The sequence below is a fragment of the Dipodomys spectabilis genome, unplaced genomic scaffold (genome assembly GCF_019054845.1).
Source record: "Dipodomys spectabilis isolate Male_0828 unplaced genomic scaffold, ASM1905484v1 ptg000026l, whole genome shotgun sequence".
NCBI classification, from domain to species: domain Eukaryota; kingdom Metazoa; phylum Chordata; class Mammalia; order Rodentia; family Heteromyidae; genus Dipodomys; species Dipodomys spectabilis.
The window spans coordinates 8,769,355-8,795,117 of record NW_024870703.1 but is presented as its reverse complement, the minus strand read 5'-3'; the positions used below and the strand labels follow the sequence as shown (position 1 = coordinate 8,795,117).

At 40.1% G+C, this 25,763-nt stretch overlaps 1 protein-coding gene across 2 annotated transcripts in view; it reads left to right on the top strand.

Annotated features, from left to right (window-relative positions):
- Positions 1–25,763, top strand: part of Mta3 (metastasis associated 1 family member 3) — a 154,173-nt gene that overhangs the window by 2,999 nt on the left and 125,411 nt on the right. For both annotated transcript variants that reach the window (XM_042675471.1, XM_042675472.1), the window contains exon 3: positions 3,936–4,029. In XM_042675471.1, the coding sequence (XP_042531405.1) occupies positions 3,936–4,029 (94 nt within the window). The remainder of the gene's footprint in view (positions 1–3,935; positions 4,030–25,763) is intronic.

Genomic DNA, 25,763 nt, shown 5'->3' with positions numbered 1-25,763 from the left:
TTGCCTGGTTTTCAGCCTCCTGAGTAGCTAGAATTTACAGATGTGAGCCATTACTGCCTGGTTTATTTTATTTTATTAGCGTACATTACTTTTTTTTTTCTGGTCATGGGGTTTGAATTCTGGGCCTGGACACTGTCCCTGAGTCCTTCAGGGTGAGCACTCTACCATTTGAGCCACAGCGCCACTTCAGTTTTCTGGTGGTTAATTGGAGATAAGAGTCTCATGGACTTTCCTGCCCAGGCTGATTTTGAACTGAGATGCTCAGAACTCAGTCTCCTTAGCTAGGGTTACAGGCATGAACCACTGTCGCCTGGCTCATACATTCCTTTTTGGTGAAGGATTTCATATTTGTCAACCTTACTCTGTTACTCTCCCTTTTCCCTTTCTGAAAGAATTTCAACAGGTTCTGTTTTCATATATTTAAACAATTCATTTCTGCATATTCATCGTCTTTCATTCTTCTTCTTTTATGTCAGTCATGGGGCTTGAACTCAGGGCCTGGGGTGCTCTCCCTGAGCTCTTTTGCTCAGGGCTAGTGCTCTACCACTTTGAGCCATAGAACCACTTCTGGTTTTCTGCTGGTTAATTGGAGATGAGTCTTATGGTCTTTCCTGTCCAAGCTGGTTTTGAACCATGATCTTGAGATCTCAGCCTCTTGAGTAGCTAGAATTTCAGACATGAGCCATTGGCGCCCAGCTTCTTTCATTCTTTGTGTTGGCCCATTTTTTTTTTTTTTTGATCAAACCCAAGGCCTTTTACATGCTAAACAAGTGCTCTACTACCTAGCTGCAATCTAGCTCCTTAAAATCAATGCTAGTTATTCTTCTTGTTGCAGGTCCAGGTACGTGAACTCAGGGTTCCTGAGCTTCTTTTGCTCAAGAGTAGTGCTCTTCCACTTGAGCCACAGCTTTACTTTTGGCTTTTTTGGTAGTTTATTGGAGATATATTTCAGTGTCTCACAGACATTCTGGAAGGGGTGACTTCAAACCATGCTTCTCATATCTCAGCCTCTTGAGTATCTAGGATTACAGGTGTTAGCCCTCAGTGCCTAGCTTTTTTTTTTTTTTTTTAAGAAATTGTCAGGGCTGGCAATGTGGTTTAGGGGTAGAGTGCTTGCCTAGCATACATGAAGCCCTGGATTTCATTCCTCAGTACCACATAAATAGAAAAAGCCAGAAGTGACACTGTGGCTCAAGTGGTAGAGTGCTAGCCTTCAGCAAAAGAAGTCTAAGCCCTGAGTTTTTTGCCAGCCCCAGGCCTGGCAAAAAAAAAAAAAAAAAGAAAAGAAAAGAAAAAAAATGTCTCTGAATGAGGTCTTAGCTGGTTTCAAACTTGTCCTTATCCTCTGCTTTAGCCTTCTTATTGCTGTAATTATAAGCATGTACTACGATACCCAGTTCAAAACTAACTTTTTCTTGTTGTTGTTGTATCTGTTATGGGGCTTGAACTCAGGGCCTGGGTGCTGTCTTTGAAGTCTTTTGCTCAAAGCTAGTGCTCTACACTTTGATCCACAGAACGACTTCTAGTTTTCTGGTCGTTACTTGGAGATAGAGTCTCGTGGACTTTCATGCCTGGGCTGGCTTTGAATATTGATCCTTAGATCTCAGCTTCCTTAGTACCTAGGATTATAGGCATGAGCCACTGGCACTTGGCTTTTTTTTTGGTCATGGGGCTTGAACTCTGGGCTTGGTTGTTATCCTCACACTCTTCCTGCTTGAGCTACTGTGTGTGCCACTTCCGGTTTTCTAGTGGTTAATTGGAGATAAGAGTCTCATGGAATTTTCTGCCCAGGCTGGTTTTGAACTGTGATCCTCAGATCTCAGCCTCCTCAGTAGCTAGGTGTGAGTCACTGGCACCTGGCTTGGCTAACTTTTATTTTTAAATAATACATCCACCTCCTATTCCTATATGCATTAAAAAAAATATACTAGGAACAGTAGTGGATTGGCACTAGACAGTGTAACATTTTTGAATAATTAAATTTCAGGAGAGGCCTTTGGCATAAATGTGTGCATTTTCTATAGGAAAGAGGGATAATATATCACAGTTGCAAAAACTATCTGATGGCCCTTGTGTACATGGTCTAGAAGAGATTTTTTTTTTTAGTGCTAGGAATTGAATCCAAGCATGCACTCCTCCAAAGAAAATATTTATTTTGAAATATGTCTCTATCTCTCAAGCAGGTTTAAATCAGAATTTAAAAATGTTTGTAGAGCATCCCTCTTTGGGGGAATGGGAGAACCCCTAATAATGAGATTTGTAGTTGAAGTCATGGATAGAATTTATCTACCTAAATATTTGCCTGCCTGTTCATTTAGCAGATTACTAGATTGTTACTTCTGAAGAATGTGTTTGATCAGTGTATTATGAAATATGGCAACATTTTGATTAGGAATTTAATATGATTTCAGGTTTTTTTTTTGTTGTTGTTGGTCATGGGGCTTGAACTCTGGGCCTGAACTCTGTCCCTTAGCTCTTCAGCTTAAGGCTAGTGCTGTACCACTTGAGCCACTGTGCCACTTTCGGTTTTCTGAGTGGTTCATTGGAGATAAGTCTCTCACGTATTTACCTGCCTGGGCTGGCTTTGAACTATGATCCTCAGATCTCAGCCTCCTGAGTAGCTAGGATTACAGGCGTGAGTCACCAGCGCCCGGCTCATGATTTCAGTTTTAAGGGGGCAATATTTTCACAGTGCCATTCTTCACTCTGAAATACTGCTGCTGAACTTCATAAAATTGACAACTTTATTCCAGGGCAGATATTCTTAATTCTTTTTGTTTTAATATACCTGTAAGCCTAGAGAAATTCTGAAAACATACTCTCAAATTTGTTAGCAACTGAGAATTACAGTAGCATTTTAGTGTAATCTATGTGTTTTTTGAAGAACTTTGTAATAAGTGATTGACCTTCTTGAAAATTCTCAGAATTCATAGAGAATAGGAGGATAAGAGTCTGGACCTCAGCTGCAGTAAATTACAACCTCACTGAATATTGATTGTATTCTAGATTACAGTCAAAAAGGAATAAGAGCTTTAGTGTTCATAACTCAAGGCTTTTAATACTTTCACATGGGAAGATAGCAATAAGTACTACTAAGAATACTGTCTATGCGGACTCATATCTCCTTGGGGTGGAGGATGGGTGCCTTTTTAGGTCATCTGCTCCATTTTGTATAAAGGCTGCTGCCACTTACAGAGATTTACTTTAAGTTGAGTGTGGATGTTTAGGGGAGACTCTGGGTGGTTTTATAGTTAGCTTTTGTTTTCTGGGGATTGGTTTGGAGAAGATAGGTTCAAATGTCATAAATTATATGTGGCTTTTAAAATTTGAAGACTGATTTCTTAAGACTGATCACAACTAACTATCTCTGGCTTTAATCATTAAACTGATACCAACACAGTGATATAATTGATGCCAGTAAGTTTTTGTATATTTGACATTGTAGTTTCTTACTAAGAACCTGGACAAATACTACTGCCTCTGATTATCTTGTAGTTGTAGTTGGAACAGTATTGAAGTTGATCTTAAGCTGGGTCTGTGGCTTATGTTTGGAACCCTACCTAGCTAGCTGATCAGGAGGCTGAGAGTTGAGGATCATTGTTCAAAGCTAGCTTGGGCAGGAAAGCCCATGAAACTCCTGTCTCCAATTAACCACTAGAAAACTGGAAGTAGCTTTTTGGTTCAAAGTGTTGGAACACTAGCCTTGAGCAAAAAGCTCAAGGGGCAGTGCCCAGGTCCTTAGTACAAGCCCCACAACCAAAAAATAAAAATAAAATAAACCCTGATTTTGTAATTATCCTGTATCAGTTCATTCAATAAGTTATTTGACAGTTCATATGAAAAATTGTACCGTGGTTCTTATGAATGCTAAGGACGTGCTTTGTCTTTGAGTCACACTTCCCAGCTCCCACATAACTTATTTTCTTATTTCTTAGACTGCAAGTGGCAACGTGGAAGCAAAAGTAGTGTGCTTTTATAGACGACGAGATATTTCCAACACGCTTATAATGCTTGCGGACAAGCATGCTAGTAAGTTAAATGTCCTTCTCTTAGGTCAAAAAATGTTTAAATCTTGTGTTTTTGATATGAGAAAAAATTGTAACCTGAAACATTTTCCTGTTAATTGTGTGAAATATTTGCTTTTAATTTGCTCTGTGTGTGTGTGTGTGTGTGTTTTGTGCCAGTACTAGGGCTTGAACTCCATCTGGGCCTTGTGCTCTTGCTCTGTGTTTCTAGTCAACTCAGTGCTATACTTGAGCCATGCCTCCAATTTTGGCTTTCTGCTGGTTAATTGGAGATAAGAATCTTGAAGATTTATCTAACTGGGCTGACTTTGAACTGTAATCTTCAGAAATCAGCCTCATGAGGATTAGAGGCACTAGAATTAGAAGTGCCTGCTTTCCTTCTGTTTTAAATAGAAACAGGTTTTTTTTTTTGTGACATTTGGATTGATGTATATATGTATCTTTTCCCCTCCCCCTGCTAGAGGTTGCTCAAGGCCTTTTGCCTGCTAGTCAAGTGCTCTATCACTGAGCTACACTCCCAGCTCCATTTAACTTTTTTAGGTTATATCATATAGAATTTTATTTTATTTTATTTTTGTCAGTCATGGGGCCTGAACTCTAGGCCTGAGCACTGTCCCTCAGCTCTTCAGCTCAAGGATAGCGCTCTACCATTTGAGCCACAGAGCTACTTCCGGCATTTTCTGCTTTTGTGGTGTTGAGGAATCGAACCCAGGGTCTCATGCCTGCAAAGCAAGCACTCTACCACTGAGCCACCTTCCCAGCCCCCTAGAATTTTATTAAATAATTAAAATGTTCAGCCTAGTGCTGGTGGCTCAGGCCTCTATAATCCTAGCTACTCAGGAGGCTGAGATCTGAGGATCATGGTTCAAAGCAAGCTCAGGCAGGAAAGTTCATGAGACTCTTTAATCTCCAATTAGTCACACCAGAAAACCAGAAGTGGCACTGTGGCTCAAAGTGGTAGAGTGATAGCCTTGAGTGAAAGAGCTCAGGGACAGCACCTAGGCCATAAGTTCAAGCCCCAAGACTGATTTAAAAAAAAATTGAAATAGAAGTCTTATGGGAACACATACAAAGGACAATGTCCTGTTCTCAGTTTTCTGAGGATACAAATATGAGGAAATTTATACTTCATTGATATTTTGGAGGCATTTTTATCTTTTCAAACAACTGGGTATGAAACTCATTTTTGAAAAACTGCAAGAAAGAGAGGTAGGAGAAAGAGAAATAGAGCTGGGTGTGTAGTTCAAGTGGTAGAGGTCCTGCCCAGCAAACAAGAGGCCCTGAGTTCAAACCTTAGTACTATAAAAAAAAAATATGTAAATATTGGTTGCATTGGGTATGGGGGCACACTGCTATATTCCCAGCACTTTGGAATCTGAGGGAGGAATATCAAACGTTTGAGGCTACATATTGAGACCCTATCTCAAAAACAAACAAAAATTCAAGAAAATAGTGGGAATGAATATGGCCAAATTATTCATGTATGGAAAATGATGCAACAAAATCTCCCATATTATATAATTAATAGTAATAAAGATGTGGGAAAAAGAAAACTGGGTAATATTTTGATTTGTATTACAAGAATTAATTATGATATATTTATAGTATTAGGTGTATATGCACATAAAGTACAAAGAAAAAGTACAAAGTGGTATTAGATACCAGAGTTCTTTTTTTTTTTTTTTGTCAGTCATGGGGCTTGAACTCTGGGCCTGGGCGCTGTCCCTCAGCTCTTCAGCTCAAGGCGAGCGCTCTACCACTTGAGCTACAGCGCCACTTCCGGTTTTCTGGTGGTTTATTGGAGATAGGAGTCTCACGGTCTCTCCTGCCCGGGCTGGCTTTGAACCGCGATCCTCAGATCTCAGCCTCCTGAGTAGCTAGGATTACAGGCGTGAGCCACCAGCACCCGGCTAGATACCAGAGTTCTTTTTGTTGGTGGTGGTCATGGGGCTTGAATTCAGGGCTTGGTTGCTGTGCCTGAGTTCTTTTTCTTGTCAAAGTTAGTGCTCTACCATTTTGGGCTACATTACCACTTCTGGTTTTCTGCTGGTTAATCATGGGGAAAAGGGAGGAGGGGAGAGGGAGGGAACAAGAGAAAACTAGGGAGGAGGTAACACTGGTCTAAAGAAATGGACTCAGTACCTTACTTAACTGTAACCTCTCTATATATCACCTCTACAATAAATTAAATTAAAAAAAAAAAGTCTCACGGACTTTCCTACTGGGGCTAGCTTTGAACAGATCCTCAGACCTGAGTAGCTAGGAGTACAGGTGTGAGCCACCACCACATGGCCTAGAATTCTTATGGTTAAAAACATAGTGTTTTTTTTTTTTTCTGCAATATGATTATGATTGTGTTATTTCCTAGTCATTGTTGATAGATTTTTAGCCCTTTGATTTTTCAAAAGAGCAACACACTGAAAAAAACTGCTTTAGAGCCTGAATATGTAGCTTGGTGGTTGACTTATGTGCTTAACTAGAGTTTCTACGATTAATCCTCAGCCCAAAATGGAAAAAGTGATGTAAATTTTAAGAATTTAGGTATAATAATGCATTTCTGTAATTCCAACAGAATGAAAGGTGAGGCAGGAGCGTGGTTAGTTCCAGAACCAACTAAGCTACATTGTAAGACCCTCTCTACAATATCTTCCTGCAGTTTTTTATTTAAAGAAAAATAAATGTATAATAATAGTATTTTGTGTGGCTTATTTCTTCTCTCTCTCCCTTCCTTCCTTCCTTTCTTCCTTCCTTCCTTCCTTCCTCCCTTCCTTCCTCTCCATCCCTCTCCCTCCCTCCTTCTCTCTCTTTCTCTCTTTCTTTCTTTCGTTCTTTTGTTCTTTCGTTCTTTCCTTCCTTCCCTCCCTCCCTCCGTCCCTCCCCTCTCTTTTTACCCCATGTCTGTCCTAGGGCTTGAAGTCAGGGCTAGGGCGCTGTCCCTGAGCTTTTGTGCTCAAGGCTAGCACTCTACCACTTGAGCCAAAGTTCCACTTCTGGCTTTTTTGGTAGTTAATTAGAAATAAGAGTCTCAGGAACTGTTTGTCCTGCCTGCTCTGGCTTTGAATCGTGATCCTCAGATCTCAGCCTCCTGAGTAGCTAGGGGGTTCTAGTTGTGAGCCACTGGCACACAACTAGATGTTTTGTTTGTTTTTTCAGATCTTGGACTAGAACCCATGCTAGGCAAGCACTCCACTACTGAGCTATATCCCCTAAAATATTTTAATTTGAAAGCCAGTTTCTTCCTACAGAATATATAATGGGATTGTAGTATGTCATTTGGGCTTTTGCAGTTTAATTCTGTGCTCTGTAGTACTGTGATTGTATAATAGAGTAAGCCAGGCTATTGTTTGAAATGTTGGCAGTTTAAGTAGGCATATGGTTTGTTTGATAATTCCTGCTGTACACTCTGCTGTCATAGTGGTTTTTTTTTAATTTTCTTTTTTCTTCCTCTTTTTTTTTTTGCTGGTCTTGGGTCTTGTACTCAGCCTGGAGAGCTGTCCCCTGAGCCTCTTTGGCTCAAGGCTAGTGTTCTGCCACTTGAGCCACAGTACCACATCTGGCCTTTTCTGAGTTTATTGGAGATAAGAGTCATGGACTTTCCTGCCTGGGCTGGCTTTGAATCATGATCCTCATATTTCAGCCTCCTGAGTAGCTGGGATTGCAGGCATTAGCTACCATTGCCAGGCTTCTTATTTTCTATTTTGTATACAAAGTACAACGTGTGTGTGTGTGTGTGTGTGTGTGTGTGTGTGTGTGTGTGTATGTGTGTGTGTGTGTGTGTGTGTAGTACAGCGCGCGTGTGTGTGTGTAGTACAGCATGTGTATGTGTAGTACAGCGTGTGTGTGTGTGTGTGTGTGTGTATGTGCAGTACAGCTTGTGTATGTGTAGTACAGCGTGTGTGTGTGTGTGTGTGTAGTACAGCGTGTGTGTGTGTAGTACAGCATGTGTGTGTGTGTGTGTGTGTGTGCGCACGCACGTGCACGCACACACACACACACACCAATCCTGGAGCTTGAACTCAGGGCTTGGGTTCTTAAGCTTTTTTGCTCAAGGCTAGTGCCCTACCACTTGAGTCACAGCTTCACTTCTGGCTTTTTTTTTGTGCTTAATTGAAGATAAGAGTCTCATGGACTTTCCTGCTCAGGCTGTGATCCTCAACTCTCAGCTCTCAGCCTCCTGAATTAGAATTACAGACATGAGCCATAGGTGCCTGGCTCTATTTTGTATACAAAGTACTGTATTGCAAATTGAATGATATTTTCAAGTTATATATTGAAAACTTCAGCGGTCTGAGAGTGTAGTTTAAGAGTTAGAATACTTGACCCTGTGTTCAAACCCCTGTACCGTCAGTAAAAGAAAAATTCAAGGCATTCATATTTCCCACTCATAAATGAGACCATGAAATGTAAATATTCTATTTATGAATTAAAAAATTTAAATACAGGATCTTACTTTGCAGTCTAGGGTGCTCTAGGACTTAATATACAGCCCAAGCTGACCCAAGATCTCAGTTTGTCCTGTGCATATGTTCTACACTGAGCTATACGTCCATCACCCAAATCTATAAACACCTTATTAAACTTTATAAAGCTGGACATGATGGCACACACCTACAGTCCTATCACTTGGGAGGCTGGTGGACTGCCACTCCATGCCTGTCTAGGCTAGTGAGACCCTGTCTCAAAACAAATACAACACAGGGGGCTGGTAAGGTGGCTCAGTGGTAGTGCTTGCCTTGCATGAGGCCCTGGGTTCGATTCCTCAGCACCACATAAGCAGAAAAAGCTGGAAGTGGTGCTGTGGCTCAAGTGGTAGAGCACTAGCCTTGAGCTGAAGAGCTGAGGGACAGTACCCAGGCCCAAAGTTCAGGCACCATGACTGGCAAAAAAACAAATACAACACACACACAGAGACATACATGTGCAGACTTAGGCACACATATATACAAAGAACAAATGAGATAAAAGGAGAAATTGTTGAAACAAAGTACATTTCCATATAGATGAAGATTGAGAATCCTTAGTGAATTAAAAGACATAGCTGCATTGTTTCAGAGAACCACAGGAAAAACAGGATCCTGTACAATTTTCAGCAAGAAAATTACCATCAAAGTTATAGGACTCAGATCCCTTAAAATTAAAAGAGCAAGCTGGGTGCTTGTAATCTTAACTACTTAAAAGGCTGAGATCCAGAATTCTGGTTCCAAGCCAGCCTGGGCAGGAAAGTCTGTGAGACTCTTATCTCCAATAAACTACTCAGAAAAAGCTGAAAGTAGAGCTGTGGATCAAGTAGTAGAGCACTAGCCTTGAACACAAGGAAACTCAGGAACAGCACCCAGGCCCTGAGCTCAAGCCCAGGACTGGCAAGAAAGAAAGTAAAAGACCAAATTATTTTAAGGTGAAAATTCAGTAAAAGTATCAAAGACCAAAGCCAGTCACTGGTGGCTCACACCTGTAATCCTAGCTACTCAGGAGGCAGAGATCTGAAGATCACGGTTCTAAGCCAGCCCAGGCCCAAAAGTCCATGAGACTCTTCAATAAACCACTCAGAAAACCGGAAGTGAGGGGCTGGGAAGGTGGCTCAGTGGTAGAGTGCTTGCCTCGCATGCATGAGGCCCTGAGGGTTCAATTCCTCAGCACCACATAAGCAGAAAAAATTGGAAGTGTCACTGTAGCTTAAGTGGTAGAGTGCTAGCCTTGAGCTGAAGAGCTGAAGGACATCACCCAACCCCAGGGTTCAAGCCCCACAATGGACAAAAAAAAAAAACAAAACCGGAAGTGGTGCTGTGGCTCAAGTGGTAGAGCACTAGCCTTGAGCTGAAGAGCTGAGGGACAGCGTTCAGGCCCAGAGTTCAAGCCCCACGACGACGACCACCACCACCACCAACAAAAAGTATCAAAGACGAAAGGAAGGTATTTTTTTCAACACTTAAGGTATTATGAGTTGGGCACTGGTGGCTCACTTCTGTAACCCTACCTGAAATCTGAGGAGATCAGATCTAAGGATCAGATCTCAGAAGGCTGAGAACTGAGGATTATAGTTCAAAGCCAGCCTGAGCCCCATGAGACTTTTATCTCGAATAAACTACTCAAAAAAAGCCAGAAGTGGTGTTGTGGCTCAACTGGTGGCGCTATAGCCTTAAGCACAAAGAAGCTCAAGCACTTAGGCCCTGGATTCAAGCCCTAGGACCAGCAAAAAAAAAAAAGTATTATATAATTCAATAATTAGGAATGAAATTCCAGGTTATCATAACAGAATGAGTATAAGATATAGGAAGAGGAAGCAAAAAGTCCTATAGTCCTATAGATTGCATAATTCAGGGATACTGTTCAATTTATTATGATGATAGTAAGTTCACTGTACTAGTTATGTACCTAAATCTATAATTTATATATTCTTGAGACAGGCTCTTGCTATGTAGTTCGTGATCTTCCTGTCTTTGCCTCCCTAGTATTTGGATTATAGGCATGAGCTTCCACATCTGTTGTGGTTAAATCTCTTAATAATTTAAGGATAGCCCATGAAAGTATACAAATAAGTCGTTTTTTTGTTGTTGTGGTTGGTCGTGGGGCCTGAACTCTGGGCCTGGGTGTTGTCCCTCAACTCTTCAGCTCAAGGAGTATGCTCTACCACTTGAGCCATAGCACCACTTCCAGCTTTTTCTGCTTATGTGGTGCTGAGGAACCGAACCCAAGGCCTCATGCATGCAAGGGAAGCACTCTATCACTGAGCCACTTTCCTAGCCCCCAAATAAATCATTTATATTCTAGGTTTCAATTTATTTCACCTGGGATACTAAAGTAATAATAGATGAATTTAAAGTGGATCCAAATAACCCCCAATTCAACAAAAGGAAAATGGATAATAAATTATGACACATTTAAGATGACCAAAAAGAATTCAGTCATCACGGACAAAAAATGTATTGAATACATTCTTTGGTCAAGACAGCATAGCATTTGCCTGTAAACAAGGCCCAGACAAAGCCTTAACAAATGTGAAAAAGCAGTGACAGAGAGCATTCAGTTCACAAAATAGTAAAAGTAACAAAAGGAGGGGTGAGGACAAAGAACATGGGACACTATCAGAAAAACAACCAAGGCAAAAAAGGCTGCCAGAGTCATTCAAATGATAGAGCATTTGCCTAGCTAGATTGAACCCTGAGAGCACTGGTGGCTCTTGCCCGTAATTTTGGCTATTCAGGTGGCTGAGATCTGAAGATTGCAATTTGAAGTTAGCCTGGGCAGAAAAGTCCATAAGACTCATCTCCAATCAGCCGCCAATAAAGCCAAAAGTAGAACTGTGGCTCAAAAGTGGTAGAGTGCTAGCCTTGAGGGGAAAAAAAAAAAGCTCTGAGTTCAAACCCCTGGACCAACACACAGAAAGAAGATTGAACCTTGAGTTTATTCCTCAGTATCACCTAAGTACTACCAAAAATAAAAGGAAAACCAATAGTCTTACTGTACAATTGAAATTTAAGAAATGCCTATAAAAGAAAAAAATGCCAAAAAATGCTAAAGAAAAAAAGTCATGTGAATTATTCCAAAATAGATAATAATGAAAATACTGTCTTTCATAATGTATAGGATGAGGCATATTGACAGTCATAAGAAAATGCTTTTGCAATAAATCATCAGAGAAGATGAGGGGCTGGGATTGTGGCTTAGTGGTAGAGTGATTGCCTAGCATGCATGAAGCCCTGGGTTTGATTCCTCAGTACAACATAAACAGAAAAAGCCAGAAGTAGCGCTGTGGCTCAATTGGTAGAGTGCTGAGCAAAAGCTCAGGGGCAGTGTCCAGGCCTTGAGTTCAAGCACCAGGGCTGACAAAAAAGAAAAGATGAAAATAATTTTTTCTGGGATGTGGCTGTGTGGTAGAATACTTGCCTAGCATGTTTAAGGCTCTAGATTTAATCCTGGCATTGTATATGTGTATATGTATGTATACATATGTATAGTCAGTGATAGAGTGCATATTCAGCATGCATGAGCCCTTTGGTTCCATTCTCCCACAAAAACAAACCAAAAAATAAATATTAAAAAGAAAAAGAATCTAGAAACTGGTCTTTGTATTATAAATGTTGATGCCCTAGATTGCTACTGAGTTTTTCTCAAATTAGTCTGCCAGCTTAATGAAATCCCAATAAAAATTCTGTTGGGATTTTATATGGACTTTGGTAAGGTGATTCTATAATTCACTGGAATAGAAAAATAAAGTCAATTTTTCTGATTTTCTAAAAATGCTTTTAAGGCTACACATATTTCTTTGAGAGTATTTTGGCATCTGTAATAGTACTGAAGTGTAATGCTTTGTCATTCACCTAAGAATATTATTTTAAATAGACATAAAATTTTATGCAGTATTTTTATCTTGTATAACAGTATGTTTTGAAATATATATATTTTGAAATACTTCAGTCTAGCTAATTGACATAAGTATTACCTCATATTTTCTCTCTCCCTCTCTTTCTCTTTCTTTCTGTAATTGAGAACACTTTCCTACTCTCAGCATTTTTTTTTTTCCTGGGCGTGGAGCCTGAACTCTGGGCCTGGAAGCTGTCCCTCAGCTCATCAGCTCAAGGCTAGTGCTCTACCACTTGAGCCATAGCGCACCACTTCTGGCCTTTTCTGCTTATGTGGTGCTGAGGAATCAAACTCAGGGCCTCATGCATGCAAGGCAAGCACTCTACCAATTAGCCCCCTTCCCAGTCCCTCTCAGCATTTTTTTTTTTTTTTTTTAGTAGTAGTGCTGGTCCTGGGGCTTAAACTTGGCCTGGCCATTGTCCCTGTGCTTAAGGTTAGCATTATACTACTTGAGGCACAGCTCCACTTGTGGCTTTTTGGTGGTTAATTGGAGATGAGAGTCTCATGGACTTGCTAAGCTGACTTCAAATCACCATCCTTATGTCTCTTTCCTGAGAAGCTAGATTATAAGTCTGAGATACCAAAGCTGGATGAGAGTAATTTTTGGTGGCAGTGGGGTTTGAACTTAGTGCTTTGTGCTTTCTAGACAGGTACTCTGTCATTGAACCATACCTCCTGTCCTAAGAATTAAAAAAAAAAATACTACATTTGTTATTAACCACAGTCACCATGTTGTACTATATTTTCCAAATAACAGAAATGAAGAATAGCATAAAAACTTGCATATAACCATCACCTGGGTTACAATTACCAACAGAAGGCCAGCCCACTTTTTCATTTATACTTTGCTCCTACTTTCGCCACCCTGTACTCTCTTTCAAATTTCAGTCAGTGCATACTTGCCTCTGTAAATATATTTCTATTTCGATCTCAATATTTACACAGAAACCTTCTTTTTAGTTTGGTTTTGGATGTCATTTGTTGGTTACTTATCCTAAGCAGCACAGTTTATTTCCTTTTTTTTTTTTTTTTGCAGTCTTGGGCTTGAACTCTGAGCCTGGGCACTGTCCCTGAGCTCTTCAGCTCAAGGCTAGCGCTCTACCACTTGAGCCACCGCACCACTTCCAGTTTTCTGGTGGTTAATTGGAGATAAGAGTCTCACAGACTTTCCTGCTCCGGCTGGCTTTGAACCGTGATCCTCAGATCTCAGCTTCTATAATAAGATTACAGGTGTGAGCCACCAATGCCCAGCTTCATTTCCCTTTCTATTACTAGTTCTAGATTTTGGTTTGAAATTGTACTGTAGGTGCCTAAAATTTTTCTCACAGATAGATACCTTCAAAAAATACTTTATAGCCAAGCGCATGCTTGTAATCCTAACTACTCAAGAGGCTGAGATATGAGAATCTCAGTTCAAAGTCAGCCCAAGCAGGAAAGTCCATGAGATTCATTCTTACCTCCAATAGCCTACCAAAAACCCAAAAACGGAGTTGTGGCTCAAGTTGATAGCATGCTAACCTTGAGCAAAAGAAGCTCAGGGGCAGCACCCAGGACTAAATTCAAGCCCCAGAACTGTGTGTGTGCTCATGATGTGCACACACACCTATTTATGAAGTGTCTGCTTAGCAAGTAAAAGTTTCTGACAAGTTCCCAACTCTAGTGCCATAAAAAAAAAAAATAAATAAATAAATAAATAGCTGTGTGCTGTAGTATAGGTTTGTAATGCCACCACTCAGGAGGCTGATTTAGGAGGCTTGAGAGTTCAGTTCCAAATTGGGCAAAACTGTCTAGAAAATGTTTTTTTTTTGTCGGTAATACTTTTTTTTTTTTCATTGGTTGTAGAGATTGAACTCTGGGCTTGAGTGCTGTCCCTGAACTCTTTAGCGCAAGGCTAGCACTCTAAGCTGTTGAGCCACAGTGCCACTTTCTAGAAAAAGTCTTGCTTTCTTTTTGCAGTACTGGAGTTTGAACTGAAGAGTTTGCTAGGTTTGCTGATGCTCTACCACTTAAACTGTGCCTCTGGCCCAGTTTTTGTTGGTTATTTTGTCTCAGTTATGGTAATTGTTTCTTTTGTTCTGCAAAAACTAATTTGGTGTTATCTGTCAATACTTATTCTTGTTTTCTGAGCAGTTAAGAGTCAAGTTAAGCTGGCTCTGTGGCACATGCATATAATTCTAGCTACTCAGGAGGCTGACATCGGGGAATGGAGGTTCAAAGCCAGTCGGGCAGAAAAATCCCCATGAGACTCCAGATAACCACTCAAAAACAGCACTAGCATTGAGCAAGAGAGCTCAGGGACAGAGCCAAGGCCCTGAGTTCAAGCCCCACAATTGAGAAAAAAGTCATGTTAAGAAAATAATTGTTGGGGCTGGGAAGGTGGCTCAGTGGTAGAGTGCTTGCTTTGCATGCCTGAGGCCCTGGGTTCAATTCCTCAGTACCACATAAGCAAAAAGAAAAAAAGCCGGAAGTGGCGCTGTGGCTCAAGTGGTAGAGCGCTAGCCTTGAGCTGAAGAGCTGAGGGACAGTGCCCAGGCCCAGAGTTCAGGCCCCACGACCGGACCCAAGAAAAAAAAGAAAGAAAGAAAATAGTTGCTTATGCCTATAACTTCCAGAACTTTCTATGTTTTGTAGGTAGTAGATTTAAAGTCCCAAATATTCAGTTTTTTAATCTATTTGGAATTAATTTTTGTACAGGATGAGAGATAGGGATCTAGTTTCTGTCCCCTGAAAGTAGACAGCTTTGCCAGAACCATTGTTGAAGAGACTGTCCTTTCGTCAGTTTATGATTGGACTCCTTTGTTTATTCCTATGTCTTGTGTTCTGTTCCATTGCTCTTCTGGTCTGTTTTTATTTCCAGTTTTGTTACTATGGCTTGTAATTTGTGTTACCTCTAGTGTTGATCTTTTTACTCAGGATTGCTTTTGCTATTCAAGGTCTTTTATACTTTCATAGGAATTTTGGAGTTAATTTTTCTATTTCTGTTATGCATGACATTAGGGTAGCTATTGTATTGAATGTATATGTTGGTCTTGGCAGTATGGCTATTTTCAAGATATTCTGCCCATCCACGAGCATGTACATCAATGGCCTGGTGTCCTGTTTAATTTTTTTCCTTTGTGATTTTGTAGTTTTTATTGTAGAGGTCTTTCATCTCCATGTTTTTTGTTTGGTTTTTTTTTTGGTCTGGTTGTGGGGCCTGAACTCTGGACCTGGGCGCTGTCCCTCAGCTCTTCAGCTCAAGGCTAGCACTCTACACCTTGAGCCACAGCGCCACTTCCAGTTTTTTCTGCTTATGTAGTGCTGAGGAATCGAACCCAGGGCCTCATGCATTGCAAGGCAAGCACTCTACCACTGAGCCACCTTCCCAGCCCTCATCTCCATGTTTAAATAAAGGTATCTTTTTGGTTTTTGAGACTTGTGAATGGAAATATTTTCTGCATTTCTTTCTTACCCTGTTCATTATTGGTATATAGAAAAACTATTGATTTTTTGAGTGTATATCCTGGTGCATTTCCGAAGGTATTTTTATTTATCAGATCCAGAATTTTTTTTGTGTGTGTAGTGTCTGAAGGGTTTTAAGAATAGAATCAGATCATCTGCAAAGAGAGATAACGACTTTTCTTCAGTTTTTTAGTTTCTTTTATTTTGTTCTCTTGGATTATTGCCCTAATTAGTTATTCCAGAACCATATTGAATAAAAGGGGAGAGTAGACAATCTTTGTCTATTTTTGACTTTAGGGGAAATGATTTCAGTTTTTGCTTTTTTTTTTTTTGTTGTTGTTGTTGGTCATGGGGCTTGAACTCTGTACATGGGCTTTGTCCCTCAACTCTTCAGCTCAAAGCTGGTATTGTACCACTTGAGCCACAGCGCCACTTCTGGTTTTCTGGTGGTTTGTTGGAGATACACTGGACTTTCCTGCCACGGTTGGCTTTGAATCATGATCCTCAGGTCTCAGCCTACTGAGTAGCTAGGATTATAGGCATGAGTCATCAGCACCCGGCAGTTTTTGCTATTTAATATGATGTTGGCTAGGTTTGTCATATGTAGCCTTTTTTTTTTTTTTTTTTTTGTCGGTTGTGGGGCCTGAACTCTGGGCCTGGGTGCTGTCCCTCAGCTCATCAGCTCAAAACTAGCACTCTACCACTTGAGCCACAGCGCCACTTCTGGCTTTTTCTGCTTATGTGGTGCTGAGGAATCCAACCCAGGGCCTTCATGCATGCAAGGCCAAGCACTCTACCACTGAGCCACCTTCCCAGCCCCATATGTAGCCTTTTTTTTTTTTTTAATTTTTTGCCAGTCCTGGGCTTGAACTCTAGGTCTGGAAGCTGTCCCTCAGCTCTTCAGCTCAAGGCTAGCACTCTACCACTTGAGCCACAGTGCCACTTCTGGCTTTTTCTGCTTATGTGGTGCTGAGGAATCGAACCCAGGGCCTCATGCATGCAAGGCAAGCACTCTACCACTGAGCCACCTTCCCAGCCCCATGTAGCCTTTTTTAAGTTTAGATACATCCTGGTTTCCTCAGAGCTTTTTACCATAAAAGGAATAATATCAAGGCTTTTTCTGTGTTGAGATGATCATGTGATTTTTGTTCTTGATCCTGATTATGTGATGCATTTACGTTTATTGTTTTACAAATGTTAAACTACCCTTGCATTTCTAAGGATGAAACCAGCATAATCATAGTGTATGAACTTTTGAATATATTGGTGAATTTGGTTTGCTAGAATTATATTGAGAATTTTTACATCAATGTTTATCAGAGAGATTGGTCTATGATTCTTTTTTTGGGGGGGGTCACATTTTATCTAGTTGTAGAATAAATGAAATACTTGCTTCATAGAATGAGTTTGGTAGACTTCTTTCTCTTTTTTATATTTTTGGTTGTTGTTGGTTGTGGAGCTTGAACTTAGGGCCTGGGTGCTCTTCCTGAGTCTCTTTATTTTCAGTTCTAGCATCCTACCACTTTAGACACAGCACTGTTTCTGGTTTTTGAGTGGTTAATTGGAGATAACAGTCTCATGGGCTGGTTAAGTCCTGGTTAGCTTCAAACCACAGTCTTCAAATCTCAGCCTCCTGAGTAGCTAGGATTTCAGGCATGAGCCACTAGTACAGCTTCTTTCTCATTTTATCTCATGAAAAAGTTAGGAGGATTGGTATTAGTTTTTTAAAAGATGATAGAATTTAGCAGTGAATTCATCTGGACCTGGGCTTTTTTTTTGGTGGAAAGTTCTTTATTATTGTTTCAAACTTATTACTTGTTAAAGATCTAGCTCAATTTTGGTAAATCAACTATATTTAGATACAGATATTCCAGTTTATGTGATTACAGGTTTTCAAAATATTCCTTCCCTCATGATCCTTTGTATTTCCTTGGTATTTGAGGTGATATTCCCTTTTTCATCTCGAGTTTTATTGATGTGAGTCTCTTGTTTAAATTAGCTAAGGGTTTATGAGTCTTACTTATTTTTTCAAAGAACCAATCTTCTGTTTCATTGGTTCTTTGTATCATTTTTTTTTAGTCTTAATTTCAGCCTCAACCTTTATTATATTTTTCTGTCTGCTCATTTTAGATTTGGCTTGTTCTTGCATCAATAGATTATTTATTTGAGAGCCTTCTCTTTTTTTTTTTTAAGTAGGCTCTCATAGCTATGTGTTTTTGTCTTAGCACTGCTTTTAATGTATTTCAGAGGCTCTAGTTGGTTGTGTTTTCATTTTTACTAGGTTGTAGGAACCTGAACTTTGTTTTGTTTTTGTTTTTTGTTCTGGTAATAGGGCTTGAACTCAGGGTCTTATACTCTTGTTGCTTTTTTGCTCAAGATTGTGGAGATTATAAGAGTCTCTTGAATTTTTGCCCGCTAGCATTATAGGCTTGAGTCACCCAGGCCTAAAAATGCCCAAAATGCTGTGAGTTTTACTTTTTTTCAGTGATCTAGCTGTCATTTATTTCTTCAAAAGGACAGCATAAAGTGGGTTTCTTTATATTTTTGCTCTTGAATTTCTCTTAATCTGTCTGATTGATTGTATTCAATTTTGTGTGTGTGTGGTGTGTGTGCGTGTTTTATGTCTTGCTGTGTTGCATAGATTAGCCTAGTCCTCTTGCCTTGGACTCTCAAATAGCTGGAGCTACAGACATATACCACTGATGTTTGGCTAAATTATCATCATTTATTTACTTTAATTAATTAATACATATTTTTAGCAATACAAGTTTTTTTTGTTTTTTTTTGGGGGGGGGTCTGGTTGTGGGGCCTGAACTCTGGGCCTGGGTGCTGTCCCTCAGCTCTTCAGCTCACCTTCCCAGCCCTAATACAGGGTTTTAAATTCAGGACTTTTCACTTGCTAGGAAGATGTTTTAGGTTGTGGACCCCCCCCCCCCCTTTTTTTTTTTTTTTTTGACAGTTCTGGAGCTTGAAGTCAGGGCCTGGCCACTGTCCCTAAGCCTCTCTGTGCTCAAGGCTAGCGCTCTACAACTTGAGCCACCGTGCTACTTCTGGCTTTTTCTGTTTTGTGGTACTAAGGAATCAAACCTAAGGCTTCATGCATGCTAGGCAAGCACTCTACCACTGAGCCACCTTCCTAGCCCCACTTCTGGATTTTTTGAGTGGTTAAATGGAGATAAGAGTCTAATGGGGACTTGGCTGCCCAGGCTGGCTTTGAACCACCATCCTCATATCTCAGCCTCCTGAGTAGCAAGGTGTGAGCCATCAGAGCTCAGCTTATTTCATGTTTTTTTTTTGTTTTTGTTTTTTGTGGTTGAGTTACTGGGGTTTGAAATCAGGGCCTCATGCTTGCTAGGCAGACACTCTACCATTTGAGTCACCTCCAACCCTATACTTTTAAAGTATATTTATTGGAAAACAAATATTATAACAATATTCCATGATCACAGTTATGAAAGTGTGAACAAACTTTATTTTTATTTATTTATTTATTTTTAATTGTGGAAATACTGTACAGAGGAGTTACAATTACATGGGTAAGGTAATGAGTACATTTCTTTCTTTTTTTGGGGGGGGGGTAAGTTGTGGGGCTTGAACTCTGGGCTTGGGCGCTGTCCCTTGGCTCTTCAGCTCAAGGCGATCACTCTACCGCTTGAGCCACAGCTCCACTTCTGATTTTCTAGTGGTTTATTGGAGATAAGAGTCTCATGGACTTTCCTTTCCCTGCTGGGGCTGGCTGGCTTTGAACTTGATCCTCAGATTTCAGCCTCCTGAGTAGTTAGGATTAATGGTGTGAGCCACCGATTCCCAGCAGGAGTACATTTCTTATCAAGCATTGTTGCCTCCTCCTTTGTTTCCCCTTTCCATCCCATCTTCCTGCTTCCCCCTCCCCCCCCAACTCCGCCAAGTTGTAAAGTTTGTTTTTTGACATAAGGACATCTCATTGTTGCAATGGGTCTACCTGTATCCCTATTTAAATGATTTGTTTTTTCCCTTCCCCTCCACAAATTATACCAACATCAAATACAGTGAAAGCAGGGGTTATACCGTGGGAGAGAGCTTTATTTTTTTAAGTAATACTGGGGATTTAACCTGATAGTTGAGCTTGCTAGGTAAGCATTCTACCTTTCAACTACACTCTCAGCCCAGCCTTTGCTTTAATTATTCTGAAATTTGCCATGATTTTTAAAAAATCTCCTTGAGCTGGTTCCTATTTTGCTTTATTTGCAGAATTTTAGCCTAATATATTTTATGCTTGGAAGTTCCTTTTTTTTTTTTGGTTGGTCGTGGGGCTTGAACTCTGGGCTTGGGTGCTGTCCCTGTGCTCTTCAGCTCAAGGTGAGCGCTCTACCACTTGAGCCACAGCACCATTTCTGAAAGTTCCATTTTTTATCTAGTTCTTTGCAATGAAAATATGAGTGTATGTGTATACATATGAATATATCTATCTATTCTACAAAAGCTTTTTGGCAAAGAGGATATGTATCTTGGTGGTAGAGCACTTGCATAGGACTCTGGGGTTTGAGCTTCCAGCACTGCAAAAACAAAACAAAAATTTTATATTTTCTGAATCTGTAAGACTCAGTCATACATCATTTTTTTTTGTTTGGGATTTATTGTAGCTATAGAAAAAGTACTGCCAAATATTTTGAAGTTTACTAAACAGCAAAATACATTTTGGGGAGGAATAATACTGGGAATTGAACCGTACAATTTAGATTGTAAGTAGGCTAATGATTTAGTCACATCATTAGATACCAACTGATACCAGCCGACATGTAAGTCTGTTTTCTCTTACATAGCTATTCTAAGATTTATATTTCAGTTTTACTTATGAGTTTATTCTCCAGTTTCTTGTATTATGTTTCCTTAATTTTTTAATTACACTGCATTTTGTATTGCTGAAATATATACTTACGTAAATTTTTACACAAAGCATCTGAAGTTGGTAAGCTTTTGAAATTCTTGCATGCCTTAAAATGCTTTTTATATTACGATCATACATGATTGCTAGTTTTTGTTCCTTTAGAGCTTTTGGTTCCAGATAGTTTCCTAGAACGTTGAGGATATTGCTTATTTTTTAGTCTCCAGTCTGATTTTCATACTGTTGTGATTAACATGTTTTTTTCTCTAGAGGGCTTGTCCCTTAGAATTGACATTTTGAAATTTTACCACAGTGTGTACATATGAATTTATTTCAGACAGCTTTCCATGCATTTTGGTGAATATGTCAGTTAGGAGTTCTGTTTATGTGGGATAAGTTCTTCTAAAATTCCCACTTAGTGATATCTATTCTGTAATTTATTGAGCCTATTTGTTAAAATTTTGATAATTGGAAGAGAAATATTAAAGAGATGAGAAAATAAGATAACAAATCTCACTTATCATTGAATATATTTTTCTTGATTCTTATTCTAGCAGTTCAACTACAAGTTTTATTAAGTATATTAGATTTTTAGATTCCTGTTGTATTTAATTACAAAATTTTATGTTTTTTTTCCTTTTACCAGTCCTGGGACATGAGCTCAAGGCCTGGGTGCTGCTCCTTAGCTTTCGTGTTTAAGGCTAGTGCCCTATCACTTGAGCCACAGCTCCACTTTTGGCATGTAAAATTTTTTTAAATTGTTTTTGGAGAGCCTCATGCATTTTCCTGCCTGGGCTGGCTTAGAACTACATTGCTCAGGTATCAGCCTCCTGATTAGCTAGGATTACAGACAGGAGCCACTGGTGCCCTGCTAAAATTTGTAAGCCCCTACCTTCCTTTCTGTTTTCCCACCTTCCCTCCCCCCCTTCCTTTCTCTTTCTTTCCTCCCTTCCTTTTCTTTTTTATTCTTCCTTTTTTGGACAAAATCTTGCCATGTAGTTTAGGCTGGCCTCAAACTCTCAATCCTCCTCTTGAATGCTTATGCACCCTCATGACTGGCTACCATAAAATCTGTTTTCTATCTGGGCATGAAAGCAATAAACTAAGCTGGGCATGGTGGTTCATGCCTGTAATCCTAGCTACTCAGGAGGCTGAGATCTGAGAATTACGGTTCAAAGCCAGCCTGGCAGGAAAAGCCGTGAGACTTTTATCTCCAAAGAATCACAAGAAAACCAGAAGTGGCGCTGTGGCTCAAGTTGTAGAGTGCTAGCCTTGAGCTGAAGAGCTGGGGACAGTGCCCAGGCCCAAAGTTCAAGCCCCACGACCGACCAAAAAAAAAAAAAAAAGCAATAACTTTCCATTTTGTGATATTTTTATTTTTTTGTTTGTTGGTACTGGCCTAGCATGCTACCACTTGAGCCACAGTGCCACTTCCAGCTTTTTTGAGTAGTTTATTGGAGATGAAAGTCTCATGGGGACTCCTCTTCCCCTTCACCCCTGCTGTTTTTGAACCATAATCCTCAGATCTCAGCCCCTTGAGTACCTAGGATAACAGGCATGAGCCACCAGTACCTGGCATAATGTTTTTACTTTGTGAATGACATTTTAAAATTAGCAGTCATGGCAAGTTTGTGTCTCATTAGTCAGATTATTATCAACTGTAAATATCACAAAGGTTTATTGCCACATTAATTACGTTTTATGATACACATTTTCTTATTGATTAGTTCTTTTGAGTGGTAATGGTTTCTGTTTTATTAAATACAAGTACTGTGTTAATACATTAAAATTTATGTCACACTGCTTATTGATCATTAAATGAGGCATTTTAATAATTAGGTATTTGTAGCATTTTAAAAGGCATTGACTTAGCTATACTTTTATAATTGTATATTTCAATTTGTGATTTAGGAAACTACATATTCATGTTTTATATTTTCATATGACTAGTTGAATAGGAATTTTTTTTTTTTTTTGGGTCCAGTCATGGGGCCTGAACTCTGGGCCTGGGCGCTGTTCCTCAGCTCTTCAGCTCAAGGCTAGCGCTCTACCACTTGAGCCACAGCGCCACTTCCGGCTTTTTTCTTTTTGCTTATGTGGTGCTGAGGAATCGAACCCAGGGCCTCATGCATGCAAGGCGAGCACTTTACCACTGAGCAACCTTCCCAGCCCCGAATAGGAATTTTTGTAGTTAGAATAGTTAATCTAAAATTTTCCACCGGTTGTTCTTTTTTTTTTTTACTTTTTGATCTTTTTTTTCTGAAGTATATGCATTGAATTTTAATCTTTTTACTGTCATATTTGCACTACTACACTGTTTCCCCCTCTCAGCTGTGTTGGAGATTTGAGTCCAGGGTTTATGCATGCGAATGCTTCATCACTGAAACTATACTCCTTGCCCTACCTATTTCTGTAAGTGCTTTTACTTTTATGTACCACCTTTACATAGCCTAAGATGTTTTCTTATTTCTCACTTCAGCATAATTTTGGACCTTGAAGGACCTTATATATTATTTTTTTAAAATCTCTGTGCCAAGCTGGCTTCCTCTTTTTCTCTGGTACAGTGTGAACAGGGTTGTGCCTGTGAACAGGTTCAGCCTTGTCCTTCAAGACCTGGAGCTGATCTCCTCCCTATTCATCATGCTAAGCCATTGGGACAACCCTATGCAGACTCCAGTACTTTGTTCCCTCTCTAGAACACTCTGTAGCTACCTACTGTACTGCTGCAGACTCTTTCCAGAGTCCCCAGAGCTTCACATGAACCTGTGATGGTCTGCCTTCCCACCACCATTTATTACCCTTCACTGTGCCTTGGCAGACTGATATCCTGACAGTTCTTGATAACCTCATGCTTGTTGCTCTCTATCTGTGCTTTCTGCCTGTAAAGCTTTTCTCCCAGTTTTTTCCAGGCTGCTTGTTTCTCAGTGCCCAGGCCCCCAGTTCAAACCCTAAGACCGGAAAAGGGAAGAGGAAAGGGAAAAGGGGAAAGGAAGAGCCAGGTGCCAGAGGCTCACGCCCCATAATCCTAGCTTCTCAGGAGGCTGAGATCTGAGGATTGCAGTTTGAAGCCAGCCAAGGCAGTAAAGTCTGAGAGACTCTTATATCCATTAATCACAGAAAAAGCTGTAAGTAACACTGTGGCTCAAGTGGTAAAGGGCTAGCCTTAACAAAAAGAAGCTCAAGGACAGCGCCCACACCCAGAGTTCAAGCCCCAGGACTGGCAAAAAATAAAAAGAGAGAGAGAGAGTTGGGGTAATGGAACATACTTATAATTTCAGCATTCAGGAGGTAGAAGCATGTAGTTGAAGCATTCAAGGCCAGCTTGGGTTATACAGCTAATACTCTGTATGAAAAATGGAAAACAAAAGTTACTTATTTTTGGTGCTACATATTGAGCACAGGATTACTTGTATAATAAGCACATATCCTTATTACTGAGCTAACAACCCCAGGTCCCCAAACCTTTGTATTTTATAGTTTTCAGTTGAAAGTTATGTAGCTAAGTCACAGCCAACAGAAGCTTTTTGTATGTGTGTGCATGCCAGTATTAGGGTTTAAGAATTAGGACCTCAAACTCTTAAACATTCACAGCTTGTACTATACAACTTGAGCTATACTTCCTGTTCAGGTTTTTTGTTGTTTTTGGTTGTGGAGCTTCAACTCTGGGCCTGGGCACTGTCCCTGAGCTCTTCAGCTCAAGGCAAGCACTCTACCACTTGAGCCACAGCGCCACTTCTGGTTTTCTGGTGGTTTATTGGAGATAAGAGTCTTCGGGACTTTCTGCCCATGCTGGCTTGCAACCGTGATCCTCAGATCACAGCCTTTTGATTGCCTGGTATTACAGGCATGAGTCACCGCTCTCAGCTTCTATATATATATTTTTTTTGACTGACTACTTGGTGGAGTTATCTGTCCAGGCTAGCTTGAACTGTGATCTTTAGATCTCAGCCTTCTGAATAGCTGGGATTACAGGCATAAGCCATTGGCACATGGCTGTTTTTTAAAAAATGCTTTTAAATACAGATTTTTAATTTTATTTTATTGTAAAGATGCTGTACAGAGGGGTTATAGTTACATGAGTAAGGCAATGAGTCCATTACTTGTCAATCATTGTTACCCCTTTCCTTGTTGTTGTCCCACTATCCCTTCCCGTCCCCCCTCCCATTCCACCCCCCCCCCCTGAAGTTGTAAAGTTCATTCCCAACATACTGTCCTGTGGGTATCCTTGTTGCCATGGGTCATCCTGTGTCCTTGTTTCAGCATCATTTCCCTCCCCCTCCCCAGATTAGACAAATGTGTATATAAGATAAGATACATGGTACCAAAATCAAGTAGTGCCAACAGGAGATATGCCATAGGGGAAAGAACATACAAAGGAAACAACAACAAAATCACATGGTACATTTAAAACAATAATAAAGACAGACTTCTTGTGTCCATATCTTGGGGTTCATTTCTTATGTGGTCATTTGTACATCGCTTTTGAGCTTTTCAGCTCATCTGATAAGATTATCCTATATGTATACTAATTATTACAAATAAGGGAAACCATGGTACCTAAATTTCTTTGGGACTGGGTTACTTCACTTAATGATTTTTTCTAAGTATTTCCATTTCCTAACAAATGGGGCAGTGTCATGCTTTCTAATGGAAGCATATATATAGATAGATAGATAGAGATATCTATCTATCTCATTCTTTTGATCCACTCATCTACTGAGGGACATCTGGGTTGGTTCCATATCTTAGCTATGATGAATAGTGCTGCAATAAACATAGTTGTGCTGGTAGCTTTAGTATGGCCTTGTTTGTGATCATTAGGGTAAATGCCCAGAAGTGGGACTGCTGGGTCATAGGGGAGCTCTATGTGTAGTCTTTTGAGGATTTCCAGAGTGGTTGGACAAGTTTACACTCCTACAAACAGTGCAGTAGGGTTCTCTTTTGGCCACATCCCCTCCAGCATCTGTCATTATTGTATTTTTTGATGATAGTCATTCTAACTGGAGTGGAATCTCAATATTTTTGTTCTTGATTTTTTTTTTTTTTTTGTCAATCGTGGGGATTGAACTCAG